Genomic DNA, 20,815 nt, shown 5'->3' with positions numbered 1-20,815 from the left:
ACCTCCTGGAAGTCCATGGCCAGGCGCTCTGGGGGGACCTGAAGGATCCAGGCATGGGTGTCCTGGAGGGTGGCCAACTTCTGTCGCAGGGGCTCCAGGCCAGGGCAGTCTGCAGGAGAGACACCAGCACCTCAGGACCACCTCCCATGCCACAGATGGGAAAACTGAGGCTTAGAGAGGTCAAGTGATAACAAAGTCGATATTTTCTGACACTAATGAGGACCCAAAGCCACAAGTAGCCCCAAAGGGTCATTCCCCTGTTTCAGGGGAGGAGTAGAGAGGGTCTGCCCGGTGCCTCGGGGTAAGGGCTTTCCCCATGCAGATTCCAGGAGAATCCCCTCGGGGCCTCCGCCAGCTCTCGGCTACTCCCCTGGCGACGGCCAGCAGGGGGCGCAATTACCTCGCGAGTCTCCACGCTGCTCCGGCCTCCGCTTGGGGAATAGGGTCCCTGCAGCCGGTGATCCTGGGAAGACGCAGGATTAGGGAGAAGCCTCAGCCGCCCAGGGGTGGGCCGGGGCTGGGCTGCCAGGGCTCGGGGTACCTGGGTGCAGCCGTTGCTCGGGGGCGCGGTGCCTAGGAGTCTCCCGGGGCGACGGAGCGGGGCGAGCCAGGGCGCGGGCCCGGCGCCGCATCCCTGGGCTCGGGCCGAACAGCTCCTGGGCGCCCCGCAGCAGCTCCAGCAGCGTGTGCGCCAGCGAGCGCAGCTCTGCGGGCGGGACGGGGTGCGGTTGGCGGCCAGGCGTGGGCGAGGAGGCTCCCTGCTCCCCCGCCCAGCGCGGGGGACGGGACTGACCGCATCGCCGGCGGCGCTGCAGGCATTGCTGATGCGCTAGGGACGCACAGGCGCCCTGGGGCCCGGGGCACAGGCGGGCGTAGAAGGCGCAGGGCGGGGCGGCGTCTGCCGGCGGCTCCTCGGGCGGGTCCCAGGCCAGAAGCTCCCTGCAGCTGGGCTCGCGGCTGGAGGGGGCCGCTGCGGAGAGCGGCGGGGGCTTGCTCACCTCCCCATCCCGCCCCCCAAGTCCTGCCTCGGAGGGAGGCTTTCCCCGTGCAGAAGGGGGCGGGCCGCACGCGGGGAGGACGTGAGCTCGGGCTCGTCCCAGAGCTATTCTGCGGGCGGGACGCCGCGGAGGGGACAATGGGAATCCAGCACTCACCGCTCATCTGCTTCTGCAGCCAGTCCCTGAACACGGCCACGCGGGTGTAGACCCCTGGCTTCCCCGGCTCCCCGCATCCGTCCCCCCAGGAGGTGATCCCATACAGGACCTCTCTGGGGCGGGGGCCAGGCTCAGAGCAGGTGAGGGGGCCTCCAGAGTCACCCTGCGGGCACCAGAGCCTTGAGAGAGGGCACTGCATCGACCCCTCGCCCCGACCCCACTCGTCAGCCTTACAGCTGCAGGATTAGGCAGCTCGGAGCCCTGCTGCGGCTCTTGTACCCATTCTAGCCACGAGGACGTAGAGGCTCAGAGGAAAGTGGGCTGTCCCGCCCCTAGAAAGCGGCCCTCCAATCAACTGGGGCTCGTACCTGGCACGAGTCGATGCCCCCGGCCAGGTAGCCGGCACAGAGCATGGTGCTGGGGCGCAGCCCGGGCCCCAGGGCCCGGCGGCACGCGTCTGCGCTGAGCAGGGGCACGCGGGCCTCCCTCACCGCCTCAGCCTCCGGCCCATCTACAGGGCAGCGACGGCGTGGGCTCAGGCGTGGGGGGCAGGGGCTCCGTTCGGAGGGTCCCTCCCTCCCATTGCACCCCTTTGATCCCTCCCCCTTTGCAAGGTCGGGCAGCGTTTGGCGAAGACAGTTGGGCGTAGGTCTGAGGCGGTGCACACTGGCCTCCCCAGACCCTATTGCTTCTAGACAAACCCGCGCTGGCCCAGCCCTGCCGGTACCTTCGAAAAGGGCCCCCCAGCCCGCGATGGCGCAGGAGGTGCCGGCGGGGGGCTCCCGGGGTCCCCGGGGCAGACACACGGGGCCCGCGGCCCCCGCCGGGCTCGCTGGCGTCCACAGCTGCACCAGGGCGAGGTCGCTGTGAAAGGTCCGCGGGTCAAACTGGGCAGAGAGGGGCGACGCGGGGTCAGCGAGGTGTGGGGTGGGGGCGCTGCTCCAGCTCCGAGGGCCTGGGGGCCGCCCTCTCACCTCGGGGTGGGACACTATGCGGTTCACCGGCACCTCCTCCGCTGGCTCCCCGCGGGGCCCCTCGGCTAGCGTCGCGGTCCACAGAAGCTCGTTCGGGGCGCTGCGTGGCGAGCGGCATGTTCTCTGGGGCCCTGCTCCCCGCCCACGGACACTCCCCAGCTCCCCAGCCAGCCCCCCAGGCCGGCGGTTTCCTGTCCCAGGGCAGGGAGGGCGAGCCCGGAGCGGGCTGAAGGCGCCCCCTGGCGGGAGCCTGGAGACCCGGAGCTGGGGAGCAGGGCTGCCGCCGCCAGGGGGCAGCAGAGACCGCCGCCCTCGCGCGTGCGGCCCACCCAGGGATCTGGGTGCCGGGGCTGGTCAGAGGCGGGGGGCCGGACGTACCCTGCGAAGCAGTGAGCCGCAGTGAGCACCCAGGACGCCGCCACCAGGACGCCGCCGCACAGGGGCCGCCCGCTGAGCCGCAGCCGCACCAGCCAGGGCCAGGCCCCGGGCCGCGCCGCGCTGCCCCCCACGATGCGGCCACTGGCCCGTGTCCCATTGACCTTCCCCAGGCGCCTCTCGCCACATGGCCCTGAGAGGAGAAAGGTGGAAGTCATGAGGGACAAGTCCTGGCGTTCTCACCGTCCAGATCCCTCCCGGGTCCACCTGCTCTCAGCCCCGTCCCCTTGGAACTTGTTTTCAGCCTCACCTGGCTCAGGTGGGTCCTGGAGCAGGGGGTCTTGAGGCCTGGGGTACCCCGGTCCTGCTGAAAAACAGACCATTTGAGCTTCCCTGCCATCCTCCCGACCTTCCCTCTACCCCACGCTGGGCCCAGCCCTCTCTCTCTCCTGGGCTCCCCTTCTCTTGCTCCCGCCCCATAGCAGTCAGGGTCTGTGTCAGCAACCACAAGCTTCTCACTCTTCACCAAATGAGCTCACACTGTTCCTTCCTCCTGCTCTTGCACACGCAGAGCCCCAAGCCTGGCAGGCAGGCGCTTTCCTCCTAGACCTTCATACATTGTCCCGTGGCAGCCCCACTCAGCCTCTGTCTCCAAGAGGGAGGCAAGTCAAGGGAGGGCTGGGATGGACAGGAGAACAGTCCCAGGCGGTTGGTGCAAGCTCACCTGTGCAGGGGGCGGTGCGGTTGGCACAACTTTGGCACTCATGCAATCGATGCTGCATCTCCATCGCCACTAGATTTACGGCCCGCTGGGCGCTCCTCCGGGCGACCTGCAATGCCTTTGTCCCCTGGGCTGACAGAGCTGCGGGGACATGGGGCACCGTGATGCCTGGTGGGGAGGAGCTGTGGGCTTGTCCTCCGTGCCCCGGCTCCAAGCCCTGCCTTGGGAGACCCGCAGGGAATCAGGCTGGGCTTCTGAGCGCTGGGGTGGAATGGGAGGAGACAGAGTCCCAAGGCCCCGGGCCCAGCACTCAGAGCCAATGGTTCTGGATTCTCAGCCCCGTATATCGCTGTCATTCAGCTGGGCTGGAATCTTTTTTGTTAATCCTCACCTGAGCCTGTTTCTCCATTGATTTCCAGAGAGAGTGGAAGAGAGAGGGTAAGACAGAACTATCGATGTGAGAGGAACACATTGATTGGTTGCCTTCGGCCCGAGCCCCAACCTGGGCCCGGGGAAGGGAAGAGCCTGCAACCAAGGTACCTGCCCTTGACCACATTCGAATCTGGAACGCTTTGGTCCACAGGCCAATGCTCTATCCACGGAGCCAACCTGGCTAGGGCTGGGCTGGAATCTTGGAAAAGGGCATTTCCTTGAAAACCTCGAAGGAAAAGCTGTTCTCTGAAGGTTCAGATATCACAGAACTCAGATGTATTGACTCAAAACGACTGTGGTTGAATTGCCCACCGTCAGGCCGAGAGCCAAGGGGGTGCTCTAGGCTCTCTCCTCCCGGCTCACCTTCCCTGATGCACACCCTCGCTGGCTCCCCTCCCCTTTCCATCCTCATCTTCCCCCTCCCTCTCCTACCTGTGCTCCGGGCCCCTTCTCCCAGCAGGGCGGGCAGAAGAAGCCAAAGGTCCTTGTGAATGCAGGTGGCAAGCTCATGTTCCTCTGCCCAGGACCCACTTCCGCTCGGCTCCTCCCTCCTTGGCCGCTCCCTCAGACCCCCCGGGGCTCACCTTGCAGGGTGCTGAAAGGCAGGCGCATGTACAGCGGGTGCCCCTGGGCACATGGTGGGCATGGGAGGGGCAGCAGCAGCAGCAGCAGAGCCAGCAGCATGGTGACCAGGAGCCGGGGCACTGGCCCTGTCCTATTTTCCCCTCGGAGTCCACCCTCCAGGCGCTTATCCTGTGGCGCCTGCCTTTCTGTCCCTGAGCACTGAATTCACGTCCCTCAAACCATCTGACCCTATTTCTCTTACATCAAAGCTACCATTTCCCTCGGTGGCCCCTCACCTGGTCCTTAGCTCACGGAGCCCACAGGGGAATGGGGCTGAGGGGCTATATAGGGGACAGATGGGGGAGGTGCACAGGCGGAGGCCAGGGTAGAGGGAGGGCACAGGGTAGTGGGCTCAGCCCTCACCTTTGAAATTTCGTCATCCGGCTCTGAGGCCCCAAGGCCCCCTTCCCTCAAAGGAGCCCTTGTTTCTGCGGCTCCATCAAAGGGGCCTGGACAGCCCGGAAGAGCTGGCGGTTAGGCTGGGGGCCAGGCAGAGGGGGGCTGATGGGCAGGGGCTGGCCCAGATGGAGGGTCTCCAAGGCTCAGATGGAGGGTTTCCCATCTGCCTCGATTCCCTGAGGCGGTCACAGCTATGCTGGGGGCAGATGATCATGGGGGAAGGTGGGCAGGGGTTGTCTGAGGGTCCTGGGCAGCCCCAGCCCCTGAGGAGGTGCCTGAGCTCCCAGCTCCTTTGCCCCTAATTGCTTGGCAGCATCCCTCCCCAATGTGGTCATTTCTAACGATGATCAAAGTGCCCTAATTAGTGCCCTGATTGCCCCACTGGGGGTAGCGGGGTGGGAAGCGGCAGAGGCAGGCGGACACTGGAGTGGCCCAGAGAGGAAGGCGGGAGAGGAAAAGCCCCACCAGTGGCCCAGTTTGGGGAGGACGGGCCCCAGCAGCTCCGGCCGCTCTCCAGACCTCCCCCCCTGCGCAGGCCCCTCTCCCTCCGCCTCCCCCCCCCCCCCCCCCGGGCCTGCCCAGCATTGTTCTCAGTGGCTATGGCCCTGATCTGGCAAAGGGAGTCTTCTGGAGTCTCATGGGAAGGGCTACAAACTGGGCAGCTCTCATGGGACAGAGTCCCCACCTGGTGCCCTTCTGTCCCCCCAAAATGTCCTGGGCCCCCCAAACTAATCCTGACATCCCAGTTCATGCTGGTGACTGCAGGGTGGCTTGGCAGGCCTGGTCCTTTTCCAGAGTGGATTCTGTCCTGGCATCGCTCCAGCCCTTGTTCCTTCTGCACAGGTGAGCGAGCCTCTAATGGGAACCTGCCCCACTTGGTTAGACAGAGGCTCAGACCTGCAATGTTAGGGCTGTGGCTGGGGTTCTGGGGCGCCCTGGCCCAGGCAAGCCAGGGGCAGGCGCCCTTCCTCTCTCCCTGCCAAAGAGTGGAGGGTTAGGGGAGACCCACACACACTCCCACTCTCGCCGCAGCTCAGGACACGCCACCTGGCCCCAGGGTGGGAAGAAGAGCTTTCATCAAGCCGGAGAGGGGATTGTCAATGGACAATCTGCCAGGAGAAGATTCGAACCTGGCGGGTGGGGAAGGCCCAGAATCTGGCTTCACGTTGGGAAGGAAGCTGCCACTCTGGTGGCAAAGGAGCCCCGCCCCCCACAGAGAAATGAAATGGTTTTAAATCTAACCCGTTGAGATGCGAGTCCCCTATCAGCTGGCGAGAGTCCGTGGCCATGTGAGCTTGGCCACTGGTCTGTCTGCTGTCGGGGAGCAGGGCTTGGTCTCCTCCCTGTGGTGTCAGCATCTGGGACAGAGCCTGGCACACTATTTGCTAACCAAAAGAAGGCATGAGTGACCAGCACTGGCCCCTCTTCCTGCTCCGGGGCTGAATTCCCTGCCTCCTGCCTGCCCACCTCCATCTGCCCAGTTCAAGCCTGAGGGCTCCCTGCCCTGTCAGCTCCCTTTCCACACAGGGGGGCCCTTCCCATCCATGCCCACGTCCAGTCTGCTGGTCCCTTCCTCTCCCTTGGAGTGTGGGTCAGCGGGAGAGAAGCGACATTGTCTGGGAAGGCCTGTGGGTACCAATACTTATTTATTTTAAATACGTTTTTATTGACTTCAGAGAGGAAGAGAGAGAGAGAACTAGAAACACAAATGACAAAAGAGAATCATTGATTGGCTGCCTCCTGCATGTCCTCAACTGAGATCAAGCTCACAACCCAGGCATGTGCCCTGACCTGGAATCCAACCATGACCTCCTGGTTCATAGGCCGATGCTCAACCATTGAGCGCCCTGGTTGGGCGGTATTAGCACTTTACATGGTTATCTCTGAACTTGGGGTAGGAATGTGGCCCCCAGCCCTAGGTGGCAGAACTGGGGTTTCCTCTCTTCCGCTGTCCCCAAGTTCTTTCTCTCTGCCTCCCAGTTTATTGGACAGGGTCGGGCAGGAGGTCTGTGAGGGTGCAGGAGGGAAGCAGAAGGGACTCCAGAGACTGTTGGTGACGTTTGCAGCTTCTGGATTCTCAGCCTTCCCTCCAGGCTCCAGGCTCCTGCCTGGGAGGCGAGCTGCCTTGTCTGCCATATGCTGGCCTTCCTGCCCTGGCCCTGCGAGGCCACAGGCTGTCCCACCTCCATCCCTCTCCCAGGAGGAGGCAGCCTCGGCCCCCACCTCCCACTTCAGGAGAAGGGCGGGAAAAGAGCTGGGGCCTTTTTGCTGATACCTGTGGAAACCGGGGCAGCCTGTGTCAGGAGGCTCCAGTGGGTGAGCCAGCCAGGCGGCCTCCCCTCTGGCACAGAGCCCGCTCTTGTACTCAGAGGAGGGCGCTGGAGGGACCCAGAGCCTCTGGAAATGGGAAGGAGACCCAGGCACTTGCCACCCAGAGACAGAAGCTGTCTTTCCAGGTCGCTACGCTTGTCCTCTGGGCGAGGACCTTCCCCTTCCTTCTTTCTCAGAACCCTCTCTTCATTCCAAACCGCCCTCTGCCCTCTCCCTTCATTCCAAACCGCCCTGAACTCCCTAGAGCTCCACCAGGAATGGGTAAAAGCCACTGGGCAGAAGATTCACCCAAGAGCATCTGGGTGTTTTTTTATTTCTCAGGTTGAACCATCTGAAATTACCATTCTTTCCATCCAAATGATCAGATGCAGTAAAAAAAAAAAGCACTGAAACAGTCCTGGCCGGAGGCTCAGTGGTTAGGGAATCGGCCCACCAAACACCAAAGAGTCTTGGGTTTGATTCCTGATCAAGGAGGTTCGGGTTCACTTCCTGCCCTCGGGGTTGGGGTGCAGTGGGAGGCAGCCAGGCGATGCTTCTCTCTCTCTCTCTCTCTCTCTCTCTCTCTCTCTCTCTCTCCCTCCCTCTTTCTGTCTCCCGTCTCTCTCTATCTCTATCTCCCCTCCCTCCCTTTCACTCCCTCTGATAAACAATAGAAAAAATATCATATGAGGATTAACAAGAACAAAAAAGAGCAATAAAACACTTTATTTAAACATGTCAATATTTACATATTCCAGAAATTACATCTTTTCCCCATTTAAACACTATGGAAACTTTTACATAAGGAGGGCATGTCTAGGCAAAATTCTTTCAAGTTGAATATGTACAAAATTTTGAATATCACTGTTCTACCTTGTGATTAAAAGAATCAAACCATCTCACCATTCTGCTTGTTGCTGCTCCTTTTTTGGCATCTTTTGTCTTTCTTTCTTGTGATCTCTCGCCATCAGTTTCTATCCCTTTTCTCAATCTTGCTTTCAGCTGTGTTTTTCTCAAACTTGCTAATTTAACACCTTCAATTTCTTTTTTTTAAAAAATATTTTATTGATTTTTTTACAGAGTGGAAGAGAGAAGGATAGAGTTAGAAACATCGATGAGAGAGAATCATCGATCAACTGCCTCTTGCACACCCCCCACTTGGGATGTGCCCGCAACCAAGGTGTGTGCCCTTGACCAGAATCGAACCTGGGACCTTTCAGTCTGCAGGCGGATGCTCTATCCACTGAGCCAAACTGGTTTTGGCAACACCTTCAATTTCAAATTTCTCCTTTTCCTACATGATATAGTTCTCCCCAATCAATATCTTTATTCTTACTGCTTTCACACCTTCCTGATAACATGAAATAATGTTTTTAGGAAACACTGTGTCTTTAATGAAGAGACATTCTCTGGAGTCTCGGTGAGAGGGCAGGCGGGGCAGGGCTAACTCCTGACTCCATTTTGTACTGTGGGGCAGGGTGGAGCTATCCTCCATTTTGTAACTGGAACCTAGCCCTCACCCAACCAATCAGGGTCAGCCAAAGCAGTGACATCACCACCCCTATAAAACCCTTTGACCTGTTGAAGCTCATGCTCTTCTGATCATGCCACTGTCGGTGTGAGTGGGACAGAGCCCATGCTGGCACGGAACAAGCTTTCTGCTATTGCATCAGACTAGGCTCCCTGGTGGTCCTTGGGGATTGAAAAATCTGGGTGTAACACTCGGTTTCCTTTGGTGTTACTTCCATTTATTTTCTTTTGTTAAAATAAAATTATACTGAATAAATTATAGCTAAAATATTCAATCAGATCACTATAAGTCTTACAGCAATGTTTCTATCAATTTCTCTCTCTGGGCTTCTATCTGCATCAACGCAAAAAAAGATTTCCAAAGATGGTGGTTATTCATTAACCATGGCTATTTCTGATAGGGAGATACATTAAAAAAAAAAAAAAAATATATATATATATATATATATATATATATGTATATATATATATATTTTTATTTTTTTATTTTTTTTTTATTGATTTTTTACAGAGAGGAAGAGAGAGAGATAGAGAGCTAGAAACGTCGATGAGAGAGAAACATCGACCAGCTGCCTCTTGCACACCCCCTCCTGGGGATGTGCCCGCAACCAATGTATATGCCCTTGACCAGAATCGAACCTGGGACCCTTCAGTCGGCAGACCGACGCTCTATCCACTGAGCCAAATCGGTTTCGGCAGGGGAGATACATTTTTATGTTGTTTCACTTTACTGTCTTCTCTGTGCTTTCCCACAATGCTCGAGTCCTTTACAACCTGCCTGGCTGGTGTGGCTCAGTGGTTGAGCATTGATCCATGCATCAAGAGGGTGCTGGTTGGATTCCTGGTCAGGGCACATCTGGTCTATGGGCTCCATCCCCAATAGGGGACATGCAGGAGGCAGCAAATGGATGTTTCTCTCTCACTGCATTTCTTTTTCAACAATGTTTCTATCTTTCTCTCCATTTCCCTTCCTCTCTCTTGAAAAATAAATAAATAAATAAATAAATAAATAAAACCCACAGGGGGTATGTGTACAATTGCAAAACCTAAAGAGAATGAAAGAACTGTGCAGGTCCTCAAGTAGAAACAATACAAAACCTGTTGATGCAGTATGTTACCCAATAAATATTGATGTCAAAGACTGGTTAAATATAGGCAACTTTGTGTGGTCCCATGTATTACAGTTTCATGTATTATAAACCTTTATAATAACGATTTGAGACAGGTGTTACCACACCCGTTTTACAGGTAAGGCCATTGAGGCTCATGGAAGTTGAATGATATGGCCAAGACCACATCACTAGAAATGAGAGGAGTCAAAAACAATTCTCCTTGTGGCTGAAGGTTGTACCCTCGACCTCCACCCAGACCTGCCTCCTGAGTCCCAGATGCTCCTAAACTGTCCCAACCTGTTGGGGTTTTTGAGGGCTCGACACAAAAGTCAAATGTTCTTCTTAAAGGGGTGAAGTGTTTGCCTTGCCCTTAAAGGGGGATGGGGAGGTGGAGCGGCTGTGGTAGCAGCTGGGGCTGGAGGTGGGAGTCTGCAATGTGAGACAAAGCAGATGGTGAGAGACCAGGGCCCCGGAGGGGTTGGAGTGAGGAGGAAGAGGAGAAACCAGGACCACAGATACCACTCAAGTTTCTCCAGCATCTATGCTGCACTTCCAGTCGGCCGTACTTCCCAAGAACCCTGAGATCTGGGGGGCTAGGGGGGTGGGGGCTTCAGCCACTCTTTCTGAGTCCAGCTGCCAGGAATGGAGTGTGTGGGGGGAGGGGTGCACACACACACACACACACACACACACACACACACAAGGGACTACTCAGCAAGGCCTCATCACCCTCCAGCTGGGCATATCGGTCCCTGCCCAAAGCTCCAGGTCCCAACACACAGGGGTCAGCAGAGGCCAGAGGCCAGGGCAGGTGGGGACCAGAGGCAAGGGAGTGGAGGATGGAGCCAATTATGGCAGTGAATAAGGCATAAACAAGGTGCTTTGCCTGCCTGCAGCCACCCCCTCCTTTGAGCGCGCGCGCGCACACACACACACACACACACACACACACACACACGCATGCACGCGCACACACACAGCCCATTTGCAGGGTAATGGCTTTGCGACAGCAGGAATTATCTGCAGCATTAGAGGCAGCCAAGCTGGTTGGGAAGGGGCGGGAGCACAGGCCGGGTCTGGGGGCACTAAAAGAGGAAGCAGATGCCCATGGGCTAGGACCTGGGCCCTCGGGGGTGCTGTAGGGATGGGAGGCATAGTGGGGACTGCAAAGAGCTTGGTGAGGGTCAGGGTCAGATGGACAGCCTCTGTGCCCTGGTGCCCATAGCCCTTTCCTCCCTGCTAACATGGCCCAGAAGTAGACAGAGAACCAGGAGCACTGACTCGGGACCTGAAATCACCGCTGAGCAGCTCCCTCCCCTGTCCTGGCTTCAGGACTGTATCCTGCTGACAGCCTAGAGGGGCTCAGGGTGACAAAGGCCCAAAGGGAACCCCAGGAGGAGGATGTGGGTTGTGGGTTTGGTGAGGGGGCCGGCAGAGTTGGAATCAATTGATAGTTTCCCTCTGTGACTGTGTGGGAATGAGGGCCAGGGAGGAGGGGGTTTGAGAGGGAGCACTCCCCCATCCCCCAGGACAGGCAGCTGAAAAGAGCCACCTGGTGTTCACAAAAGGCCTCTGAATGCCTGCTCCAGGCTGAAGACCTCCCTTGTCCTTCCTCAGTCAGCTAGCTTTGGTAGGGGCAGCAAAGACCCAGTAAAGGAAGGGGGGTAAACTGGATGTCCTTGGGACCCCAAGGTCGTGATGATGTGGGGGTGGTGCCGATTCCTGGGTCCCCAGTGTCCCAGCCCCGGGCTCAGCCAGGCCTGCTGTCAGTTGTGGGGGTGCTGGCAAGTCATGCCTGTCAGCCTGACAGTGCAGCCAGGCTCCGTGACTCTGGCAGCAAGCAGAGCATCCTGCCCACCTGCGGGCACACCCAGATTGCATTTGCTGAAATAAATTGCTGGAGGAAATAAATCCTGCACCCATGATTAATGGGAGACAGGGAGGCAGGCAGCCGCCACAGAGAGCCGCTGGGGACGCTGGGGAACAGAGTGACAGTCGGGCACAGAGCCAGCGCAGCCCTGGGCTTCTGGGTAGGGGCGCTTGTCACTTCGCAGCTGCTGGAGGCACTGTGGCCCTGGTGCTGCTTATAGGGAGCTGAGCCTACAAGCCCACAAGGCCCCCAGCGTGGCTCCCCAGTATGGCAGGTGGTGCGGAGGGGTCCAATCTGAAGCTTGCAGTGCCCCTGAACGGGCCTGACCGCTCCTGGTGATCGGGGGTGGGGGAGCCATGGGCCAAACAGGGAAGTGAAGCCAGGGATTCAGGAGGAGCAACAAGGGCTCAGGAGAAAGGACTTCCCTACTGGCCAGCGGTGAGTCACTTCCCTTCTCTGAGCTCAGTCTCCTCGTTTGTTCAGTGGAGCTAGTTCCAGAGCCTCCCTCACAAGGAGGTTGACAGGCACAGCTGGGCCACCCAGGCAAAGCTCCTGCAAGGGGGCAGGGCACACGGGGGGCTGTCCTAGCCAACAAGGGATTATCTCTGATGTGCCAGGAGCTTATAGGCTGGAGTAGGCAAATACTGAAAAAATAATACTAATGACATAATACATAAATCATTGCTATTTCTGGGGTGATACAGGGAGAAGGGTTGTAGTCTGGAGGTCAAAATAGGCCTCCCGGGGGCACTGACTACAACTGGATGTGTGGGAAAATCCAAAAGTTAGGCAGTACACTCAGTTGGCAGGGGGGCTGAGAAACAGTCTCATCACCGCTGGGGGAGTGCCCAATGGTTCAAGTGCCATGCAGGGAAATTTGCATTACCTGCTGAATGCCTACCTGAATTATAAACACTCTCATTCAGTAACCAGTACTCCCACTCAGGGCATTTTATCCTACCGTGCTGTATAAAAGCATGCTTATGAAATGAGGGATATACAAAGATGTTCTCTGCCACATTGTTAGTAAGAGTGAAAAAGGAGCAACCACCCAGTTACTCATCAGGAAAGAACTGAGCCCTCGGTGGGTGGCTCAGCTGGTTAGAGCATCATTCCAATACACCACGGCTTTGGGTTTGATCCCTGGTCAGGGGATATACAAGAATCAACCAATGAATGCATAAATAAGTGGAACAACAGATTGATGTCTCTCTCTCTCAAATTAGTAAGAATACATAAATCAAAAGAAGGAATTGAATTACGTGAACGGTTTACAGACACACCGTGGAGGACTATGCAGCTGTAAAAGAGGAACAAGGACTTTGCTTATGAAATGGGTGTCAAGATAGATTTAGTGAAAACAAAATGCAGAGCCGTGTACACGGTTTACTACCTTTTGAGGAAGAAAGGATAAAAATTAGAAGCATAGATTCTTATTTTCTTTAGAAAACTACACAGAAATGAATAAAAGTGGCCTCTTGGAGATATGTGGAAGGATGAGGAGGAAATCAAGTGAATGGGGACAGGGTGGTAAGAAGATTTTTTATTTTGGATGTATTTTCTATTAAATTGAAAAAAAAATTATGTATTGATTTTACACAGAGAAACATCAATTTGTTGTTCCTCTTATTTATGCGTTCATTGGTTGCTTCTTGCCCTGACGGAGATTGAACCCACAACCTTGGTATGTGGGGATGATGCTCTTAACCAAATGAGCTACGTGGCCAGGGCCTAAAGAAGTGATTTTGTTTCTTGGGGGGGGGGGGGGGGGGGGGAGTGGAGAGCAAAGGGCTCCATGAAGAAGCCAGAAGCACAGGGGTGAGTAATTGTTACTAATTGATTCCAGGCCTGCCTCGAGCTGGGTGGCCCGGGAATACTTATTTAAGCGCCGACCCATTCAGAACAAACCAGATTTGGGAACAGTAGTTCATGAACTTCAGGGACCAGAGGGTGACTTGCTCCTGGTGTGGTCCCAGCCAACCCCAGACTCAGGGCTAGGTGCTTGCAGGAAGGCGGAGGCCACGGGAGGGGCCTAAGGGAGGGACCCAGCAGAGGACGCAGCTAGAGCAGCACCTGGGACAGAGCATCTGGTGGAACATCTGCCACGCGGTGGCGGGGGAGAGGGATGTTTAGGGGGGGAGAGAGAGAGAGAGAGAGAGAGAGGGAGGGAGGGAGGGAGGCAGGGAGGGAGGAAGAGAGAGAAGATATGCTTGTTCCGGGGCTGCACAGCACACCCTCTCCTTCTACCCCCAGGAGGCCCCTCCTCCCCACGGAGCAGGCCTAGCAGGTCTGGGGACATGAGGATCGAGCAGGCGTGGGGCGCCTCCTGGTGGCGCTCAGTGAGACACGCAGGCCTTAAAGGTCCGGGAAGGCGGGGGTTGAGTCTTCAGGGAGGCATGGGGTACTAAGTAAAATATAGGATTGCTCAGTTGGGACAAGGGATTCGAACCCCGGCGATTCAGAGGGAAATCTTAGGACTTCTCTTAGATCTCGGTCTGGGTTTCTGGGCTTCTGGGTTTTTAGAAGTGAGGCTCCTGCGTCTTCTGCCCCACCATGATCTTCCCACACTATCCTCCTTTTCTAAAGCAGCCCCTTTTGTTTTCTGAATGGCCCTCGCCTGCTCAGGCCACAACCCCGGGGCAGCTTTGGCCCCTGTGTGACCCTGCCTGAGAAAAGTGGGGCCAGCTACATAATCTGCAGGGCCCCTTGTTCAACAATTATTAAGGATGTCAAGTTGGCAACGGTAGGGAGATAAACCAAGCAGGTGTCTAAGCGGGGCATCCAAGAACCTGAGTGGGACCAGAGGCCAGGGCAGCAGGCCAAGGAGGTGCTGGAGGGAGCGGGTGCAGAGGGTCTGGGTCATTGGGCTGCGGACCTTTACTCCAGGCCAGAGACCCTAGGCCTGGGATTTGCCGCTCGCCCCATCTTTGTGTCAGTATTTCTACTCTGGGGGACTCCCAGACCTTTCCCGTTGCAGACCTGTCTTGCCCTGCAGCCTGTGCATGGATGCACACACACCTGGTCAGGGAGGTCCTTAGGACAGAGGCTGGGGCGTCGGAGCAGGCCACTGTGAGCTTTATGAAGTGATTACATGCTCTGGCTCCATTAAGCCTATGGGTGTGTCCATTTGCAGCTGAGGATCCTGAGGCATGGAGAGGTTGACGGCTTACCAAGGTGAGCCAGGGTTCCAGGTCTGGGCAGGAACCACTGGGGAGATTTGCAAGGCCCCAGAACAGAGACTTGCTCTAGGTCATCTTGCTTACAGGTCATGGCTGAGACCTGGAGGAAATAATACAATGGTAGCTTGTGAAGTTCACGGAACCATTAGCATGTGCCAGGCCTGTTGTAGGCATGCATCCTATAGGTACTGACCCAGGGATCCCTCACAGAAGCTTCACGCACTTTACAGACTGGGACAGGGTGAGGCCCAGCGAGGTGACACAACAGAAAGGTGCAGCCAGCAGCTGAATCCCGGCAGGCAAGGTCTGCTGTCTGAGCCAGTGCATGGTGTCTCTCTGAGCGTGCCAGAGAAGGCTGAATGTGGGGACAGAGGAACAGGCTCTCTCATCGTCTGTTTGGGGTTCATCTCTACCCCATTGTGCTCTCTCCTGGCCCATCACCTCTGAGCCACACTGTCTCTAAGTTCTGCCCTGGCCCCATCTCCTGCTCCTCCAGGGCCCCCACCCCAGCTTGCAGCTGGAACCTGCCCTCAGTGCTGGTCCCTGTCCTCATTCCCCCTGAGAGGTCTGGCCCCTCTCCTCCAGCCTAGGGAAGGGTGCTGTCCGTGTGTCCATCAGTTGGCCTAAGCCAGTTTCAACAGGACCACCATCTCCACCCAGAGTCCTCCCTGCCCAGGAGGCTCAGGATCAAGCAGAGGGACATCAAATACCAAAGCCAGCCTTGAAGCCGGGCCTCCAGCCTGGCCCTCCCTGGAGACTGGATCCCCCTTGGTGACCCCGCCCTGTGTGAGTAGAGGCATCTTCCCTCTCTCCATCCTCTCCCGGAGTCCTTGTTTGTCTCTCTGCCCCAACTCTCTCACCTGGTCCTCTCTCCCCAACACCTCTATCTCTCAGCGAGTCTGTGTCTCTGTCTGACACCCTCATCCTCTGTGCCTCTCTCCCGCCCTCTCTCTGTGTGTCTGTGTCTCTTATTCTCTGTGTGTGTGTGTGCCCTCCACCCTGCTTCCCAAGCCCCAGCTCAAATCCCTCCTCCTCTCCGGTGGGGGAGCCCGAGCACAATTCTTGTTGTCCAGGCCTAATATCTTAATGCAAGGCCATTACTCACCCGGCGTCCAGGCAGGGCATGCCTCTCCCCGCCTCGTTTGTCATCCAGAGTGAAGCCTCTGTGTTGTTGCCTGGAGATCAGATTAAGGGGCTGGCAAGCGGGTGAACAAATCTAGCTGCCAGGGCCAACCACCTCTTCCCTCCCTCCCTCCCCCCCACCCTCCCAGGATCTGGGTCCTTGAACTTTGAGGAGGGAGGTCTGAGGCCTTAGAGTCCTGTTTCTGATTCTGCTTCTCCTCAAGGTGCCCAGCAAGGGGGGAGGGGCAGCAGGAGTGTTTTTCCTAAGACAGTGAGAGAGCAAAGGAGCTGGGTCCAGAGTGACCTGGACCCCTGGGTGCTGATGAAGATTACTATGAAAATACAACAGCCAACACTACGTCCTTAATGTCTGCCAGGCCCTGTTTGAAGCCTTGTATTTGTATTCACTAATTTAATCCTTACAGCAACCCTATGAGATAGGCACTATTTTAGTTGTTGTTGTTAATCCCCACCCAAGGATATTTTTTCCATTGGTTTTTGTTTGTTTGTTTTTTAGAGAGAGAATGGAAGGGAGAGGGGGAGACAGAGAGAAACATCAAGGTAAGAGAGATACATTGATTGGTTGCCTACTGCACATGCCTTGACCAGAATCAAACCCGAGAACCTTCAGTCTGCAGGCCAATGCTCTTACCACTGAGAAAACCAGTTAGGGCAGCAAGCATTATTTTTAAAAATATATATATATTTTATTGATTTTTTTACAGAGAGGAAGAGAGAGGGATAGAGAGTTAGAAACATCAATGAGGAGAATCATCAATCAGCTACCTCTTGCATACCCCCTACTGGGGATGTGCCTGCAACCAAGGTACATGCCCTTGACCGGAATAGAACCTGGGACCTTTCAGTCCGCAGGCCGACACTCTATCCACTGAGCCAAACTAGTTTCGGGGCAAGCACTATTTTTATCCTCATTTTACAGGGGTTCCGAGAGGCTGAGTGACTTGTCTAAAGTCACACAACTAGTGAAACCTGTGTTAGGCCTAGTGCTTTGCATCTTTGTTAATTTTCTCAATGTAATATCTGTGGGAGACGGACTAGTATCAGCCCCTTCTTACAGATGAGAAAATTGAGGTTTTTGCCCAGATCCAGAGCCTTCCCTTCCTCCTGTTTCCCAGGAACAAGCTCAGCTCTGCTGTCTGCAAAGCAGGCATAGTTGCAGCCAATTTGGGGGGAGCAGGAGTGTGAGGCTCCCTGGCCTGACCTGTCTGCCCCTCAGCCCCATCTTTGGGGTCCCATTCTCCACCAGGGCTCTTTCTGTGCAGAGGCAGTGTTCAGGACAACCCACCATCATCACACTCTTTCAGGTCTTGTCACTGAGCAGCTGCCACCTGGAACCCAGGATCTGGACCCCAGATCCCAGAGCTGAAAGCTGGGGGGGGGGGGGGGGGGAGAGCAGCGAAGAGGCTGTGAGCCCACCTGGAGCCTTCCCACTGCTGCCTGGACACCAACTCTTTCCACATCAGCCCAGTTCCCATAGTAACCACTGGCTTCTTGTCTCCTAGCAACTGAGTGGTCCTCAGAGGGGGAGGCAGTGCATTGGAGAGTGGCTGACATCTGAGGTCAGAGAACTTGGGTTCAAATCCCAGCTATGCTCTGTCATAGCTGTGAAATCTCTGGCAAGTCACTTAACCTCTCTGAACCTCTGCTTTTCCATCTGTGTAATGGGGATGATAATGTTGAAAGATTAAGCATTTTGGATTATGCTGTCAATCTGTGAAACATGAAGGACTATGCACAGGTGTGGAATTGATGAGACCTGGAGGAATTAATGAGAGAGGGCCTGGGTAGGAGCAGAGGAAGGTGAAGCCTGGTATGTGGGGCCTCCTCACTATGAGGGACCCTGGCCTTGTCCATCTGGCAGTCCCATCCAGATTCCTTGGCCCTTCAAATTTCCCAGTCCTCACTGTGGTGCTTTCTGTCACCCAATGCCCATGGATCCTTCTAGAGAAACCACACCCTATAGCAGTTCTGCCTCCCCTTATAAAACTGCAGTGCATTGGCTACCAGGATCCTGTACATTCTAAGCCCTTTAATTTTACCCAGTGCGATAGGTTGTTGTTATTATTTCCCAGTGTCACGTGTGGACACGGGCTCAGAGAGGGTAAGTTACATGCCAAGGCCTCACAGCTCCCAGAGGAAGAGCGGTGCGTGGAGCCTGGGTCTGTCTGACAGCCTGACATCGTTCCCGCGCTGTGTCTGAGGCCTTAGAAGCAAAGAGTGGGGAGGGAGGGGTGACCGAGGATGGAGGTGGGGGGAGGGAGGGTCGGAGATCTGAGGACAGACCCTGCAGGCAGGCCTGGGAGCGCCTGGAAGGGACCCAGGGCCAGAAGACAGGATGGAGAGCCAGCCAAAGCGCAGAGCAGGAGGGAACCCCCAGGGCGGGTAACCAGTCCCGGTGGCGGCTCCTCACCCAGAGGCACCCAGGGACGTGCTCCGGGGGAGGCGGCGAGGGGGTCGCTGCGGGGTGGGCTCGGGAATTAGCCGCTTTCCCCGGCACGGTTGGGCGGAGGAGAGGATAGAGGGGTTGGGGGGAGGGGGTAGGTGCCAGGATTGGGGGAGCCGGCGCCCCGAGGGCTCAGGGGCAGGGGCGGGCCGTGTCCGCAGGGAGCTGGGCTGCAGCCAGCCCCCCAGTGCCACCGGCGGGCGCCAGCCCTGGGTCTGCGTCCTCACGGGGTTGGGGGTTCGGGGTCGGGGTAGCTGAGCGGGACGGACAAGCATTCCCGGGAGAGCTCGGTCCCCATTCTCGGCGAGCCCCGCCCTCGCCGCCCTCCAGCGGAGCGGGGTCCCGGGCCGGGGCCGAGGTCGCTGCCGCAGCCCGAGCGGCTGATTCAATTAACTAATTCCCGGCAGGACGACGTGCGGCACCGCAGCGCACGGGGGGGAGGGGGGCGGGGGGAATGGGCGCCCGCGGCGGGGGGGCAGGGCGCTGACGTCACAGCGAGGCCACCGACGTCCTGGCGTCCGGCCAGGAGTCCCGCAGCTGCCAGGCCCGCCCCGCCCTCTGCAGTGAGCGTGTGCCCGCCGGTGTGTGCGTGTGCACATCTGTGTGTCCGTGCGCGGCCCCTGTGGGGGACGTTCTGGGTCTCAAAAGTCTCCACTGGGTCCGGATTTGGCCCAATTCGGGTGATTCCTAAGAGTGACCTCGCTCTCTTCTCGTCCCAGGCCCCCTCTCTCCTCCTGGCCCGCTGAATTTGCCACCCTCCCGCGGCCCTGGCCGGGTGTCTCTTGCCTTGGTGGGACTTTCTGGGTGTGCGTGAACAGTGTGGCACATGCGTGTGCATACACACCCAGACATGCACACACAGTGTGCACACAAGACATATCTGGGCACCCAGATGTATGTCCACAGGTCGCATACTTCCAGATGCACACAGTGGGGCCAGGTGCACACAGAGCTCTGCCTCCCAGCCTCACACTCAACACATGCATTCACAAAGTGCACATACATGCAGCTCTTCCACCTCCACACCCGCCTCCCCGGCTTCAGCCTCTCCTCTGGCTCCCAGGCCTTCTGAGGGGGCTGAGGAAGAGGCAGCAGAGAGGGGGAAGGGAGGCCTTGTCAAGGACACCAGCAAGGAAAGGGGAGGAAAAATGAAGTGGAAGAAATAAAATCAAAAGGCTTTTAAGGCTGCTCTCCCCAAGTAGTTGATGTCTTGGCTGCGACTGCCAGCAATGAAATATTGTGCTCTCTGATCGCTTAATGCACAGAATTCTGCAGCCCCCTCCCCCAACCCAGAGGCAGTCCCTCTCCCCACCCCCTTCCCTATTTTCCCTGGCAGATCTGCCTCCTTGCTCCCAGAGGGCCCATCCTATATGGTGGAGGGCACAGCGGATACCCACTTTCAGCCTGGTACTGAGGCCAGGAAAGGTTGCTCCACAGCTGGCATGGGGTCCCCAGTCCGCAGCCTGGGCAGGAGGGGAGAGCCCAGCCTGGCAGTTGTGCTGCTCTGGGCTTTCCCTGCAGAGATGCTGGGTCTGGGATCTCCGGGCTGAGACACCTTTGCACAGGAGGGGAAAGCCATGTGTGCTGCACAGGAGTACCCAGGTGCTGGAGAGGCCCGGGCTCTGGGAAATAGTGGGGGGACAGGAAGGTAGATGGGGGGGGGGGGGTGGTCCTGGCCTAATTCTCAGTTTTTAATGAAAAACTGAGCTCAGCTATGGTTAAAAGGCCTGGCTTTCTGCCTCAGCTCACATTCCAGCTCCATCATTTCCTAGCTGTGACCTTGGGCCAGCTCCCAGCTCTGTGCCTGTTCCATACCAGGAAGGATCAAGCAAATAATAGAACTGGTCTCATAGGGTTATTGGAGGATTAAAATGGAAAATTTATGCAAAGTGCTTAGCACAGGGCCTGTGCATGGTGAGGTGGGCATAAGTGGGGCTAATATCTCTGTAATCTCCCCACTGATCCACCCCCCTTTTCCCAGGACTTGGAGGGGCAGCTGGGAGCAGCTTAAGAGACAGGCTGCCTGCTGACCCCTTCTCTTTCTCCTCCTCTTCCTCCTCTCTCATCCTTGCTTACAGACTCTCCCCGCTCCCAGATAACTGTTCACTGCGCCTTTCTGTCAGGGTGGCCAAATTGGCCAAATCTCCGTAATGCTAAAAAATTGGCCCATTAGTTGGCAGGGAACATTGAAGGGGGCGGGGGGAGGGAGAGCAGTGTGCATTTCTGCCACTGATGTGCGAGGAAGGGGGGCCAGAGGGAGGGACTACAGGGCGTGTGTGTGTGTGTGTGTGTGTGTGTGTGTGTGTGTGTGTTTGGGAGCCCTAAGGCCACACTACATGCCAGACCTGCTGCTGGGGGCTTTCACAGCATCACCTTATATAAACCTCACAACGGCCCTGAGGGGTTGGGCCTGTGATTATTCACATGATACAGATGAGGAAACTGAGGCTCGGGGACAAGAAGGGCTTGGGATCTCGCTGGCCTCCCTGGAGCCTCCTTCCCAGGTGTGCCAGGACCCCCAAATACCCCAGGAGCCGTGTTCCTGAAGT

At 57.0% G+C, this 20,815-nt stretch overlaps 1 protein-coding gene across 2 annotated transcripts in view; it reads right to left on the bottom strand.

Annotated features, from left to right (window-relative positions):
• The window catches only part of LOC118708965 (acetylcholine receptor subunit delta), a 28,181-nt gene extending 8,459 nt beyond the window's left edge, over positions 1-19,722 (bottom strand). The window contains exons 1-7 of one of the 2 annotated variants that reach the window (XM_036420608.2): positions 2,129-2,297; positions 1,882-2,041; positions 1,523-1,665; positions 1,155-1,317; positions 542-970; positions 401-463; positions 3-109 (exon numbers count right to left, since the gene is read on the bottom strand). In XM_036420608.2, the coding sequence (XP_036276501.2) occupies positions 3-109; positions 401-463; positions 542-970; positions 1,155-1,317; positions 1,523-1,567 (807 nt within the window). In that variant the 5' untranslated portion in view covers positions 1,568-1,665; positions 1,882-2,041; positions 2,129-2,297. Of the gene's footprint in view, positions 1-2; positions 131-400; positions 464-541; positions 971-1,154; positions 1,318-1,522; positions 1,666-1,881; positions 2,042-2,128; positions 2,298-14,664; positions 14,667-19,701 lie in introns of those variants that run through there. The other variant, XM_036420609.2, reaches the window with a different exon arrangement.
• Between the last annotated feature and the right edge of the window lie 1,093 nt (positions 19,723-20,815).

The sequence above is a fragment of the Pipistrellus kuhlii genome, unplaced genomic scaffold (genome assembly GCF_014108245.1).
Source record: "Pipistrellus kuhlii isolate mPipKuh1 unplaced genomic scaffold, mPipKuh1.p scaffold_m20_p_7, whole genome shotgun sequence".
Classification (NCBI taxonomy): domain Eukaryota; kingdom Metazoa; phylum Chordata; class Mammalia; order Chiroptera; family Vespertilionidae; genus Pipistrellus; species Pipistrellus kuhlii.
Note: the sequence above shows the minus strand (reverse complement) of the source record. Positions and strands in the feature narration are given on the sequence as shown.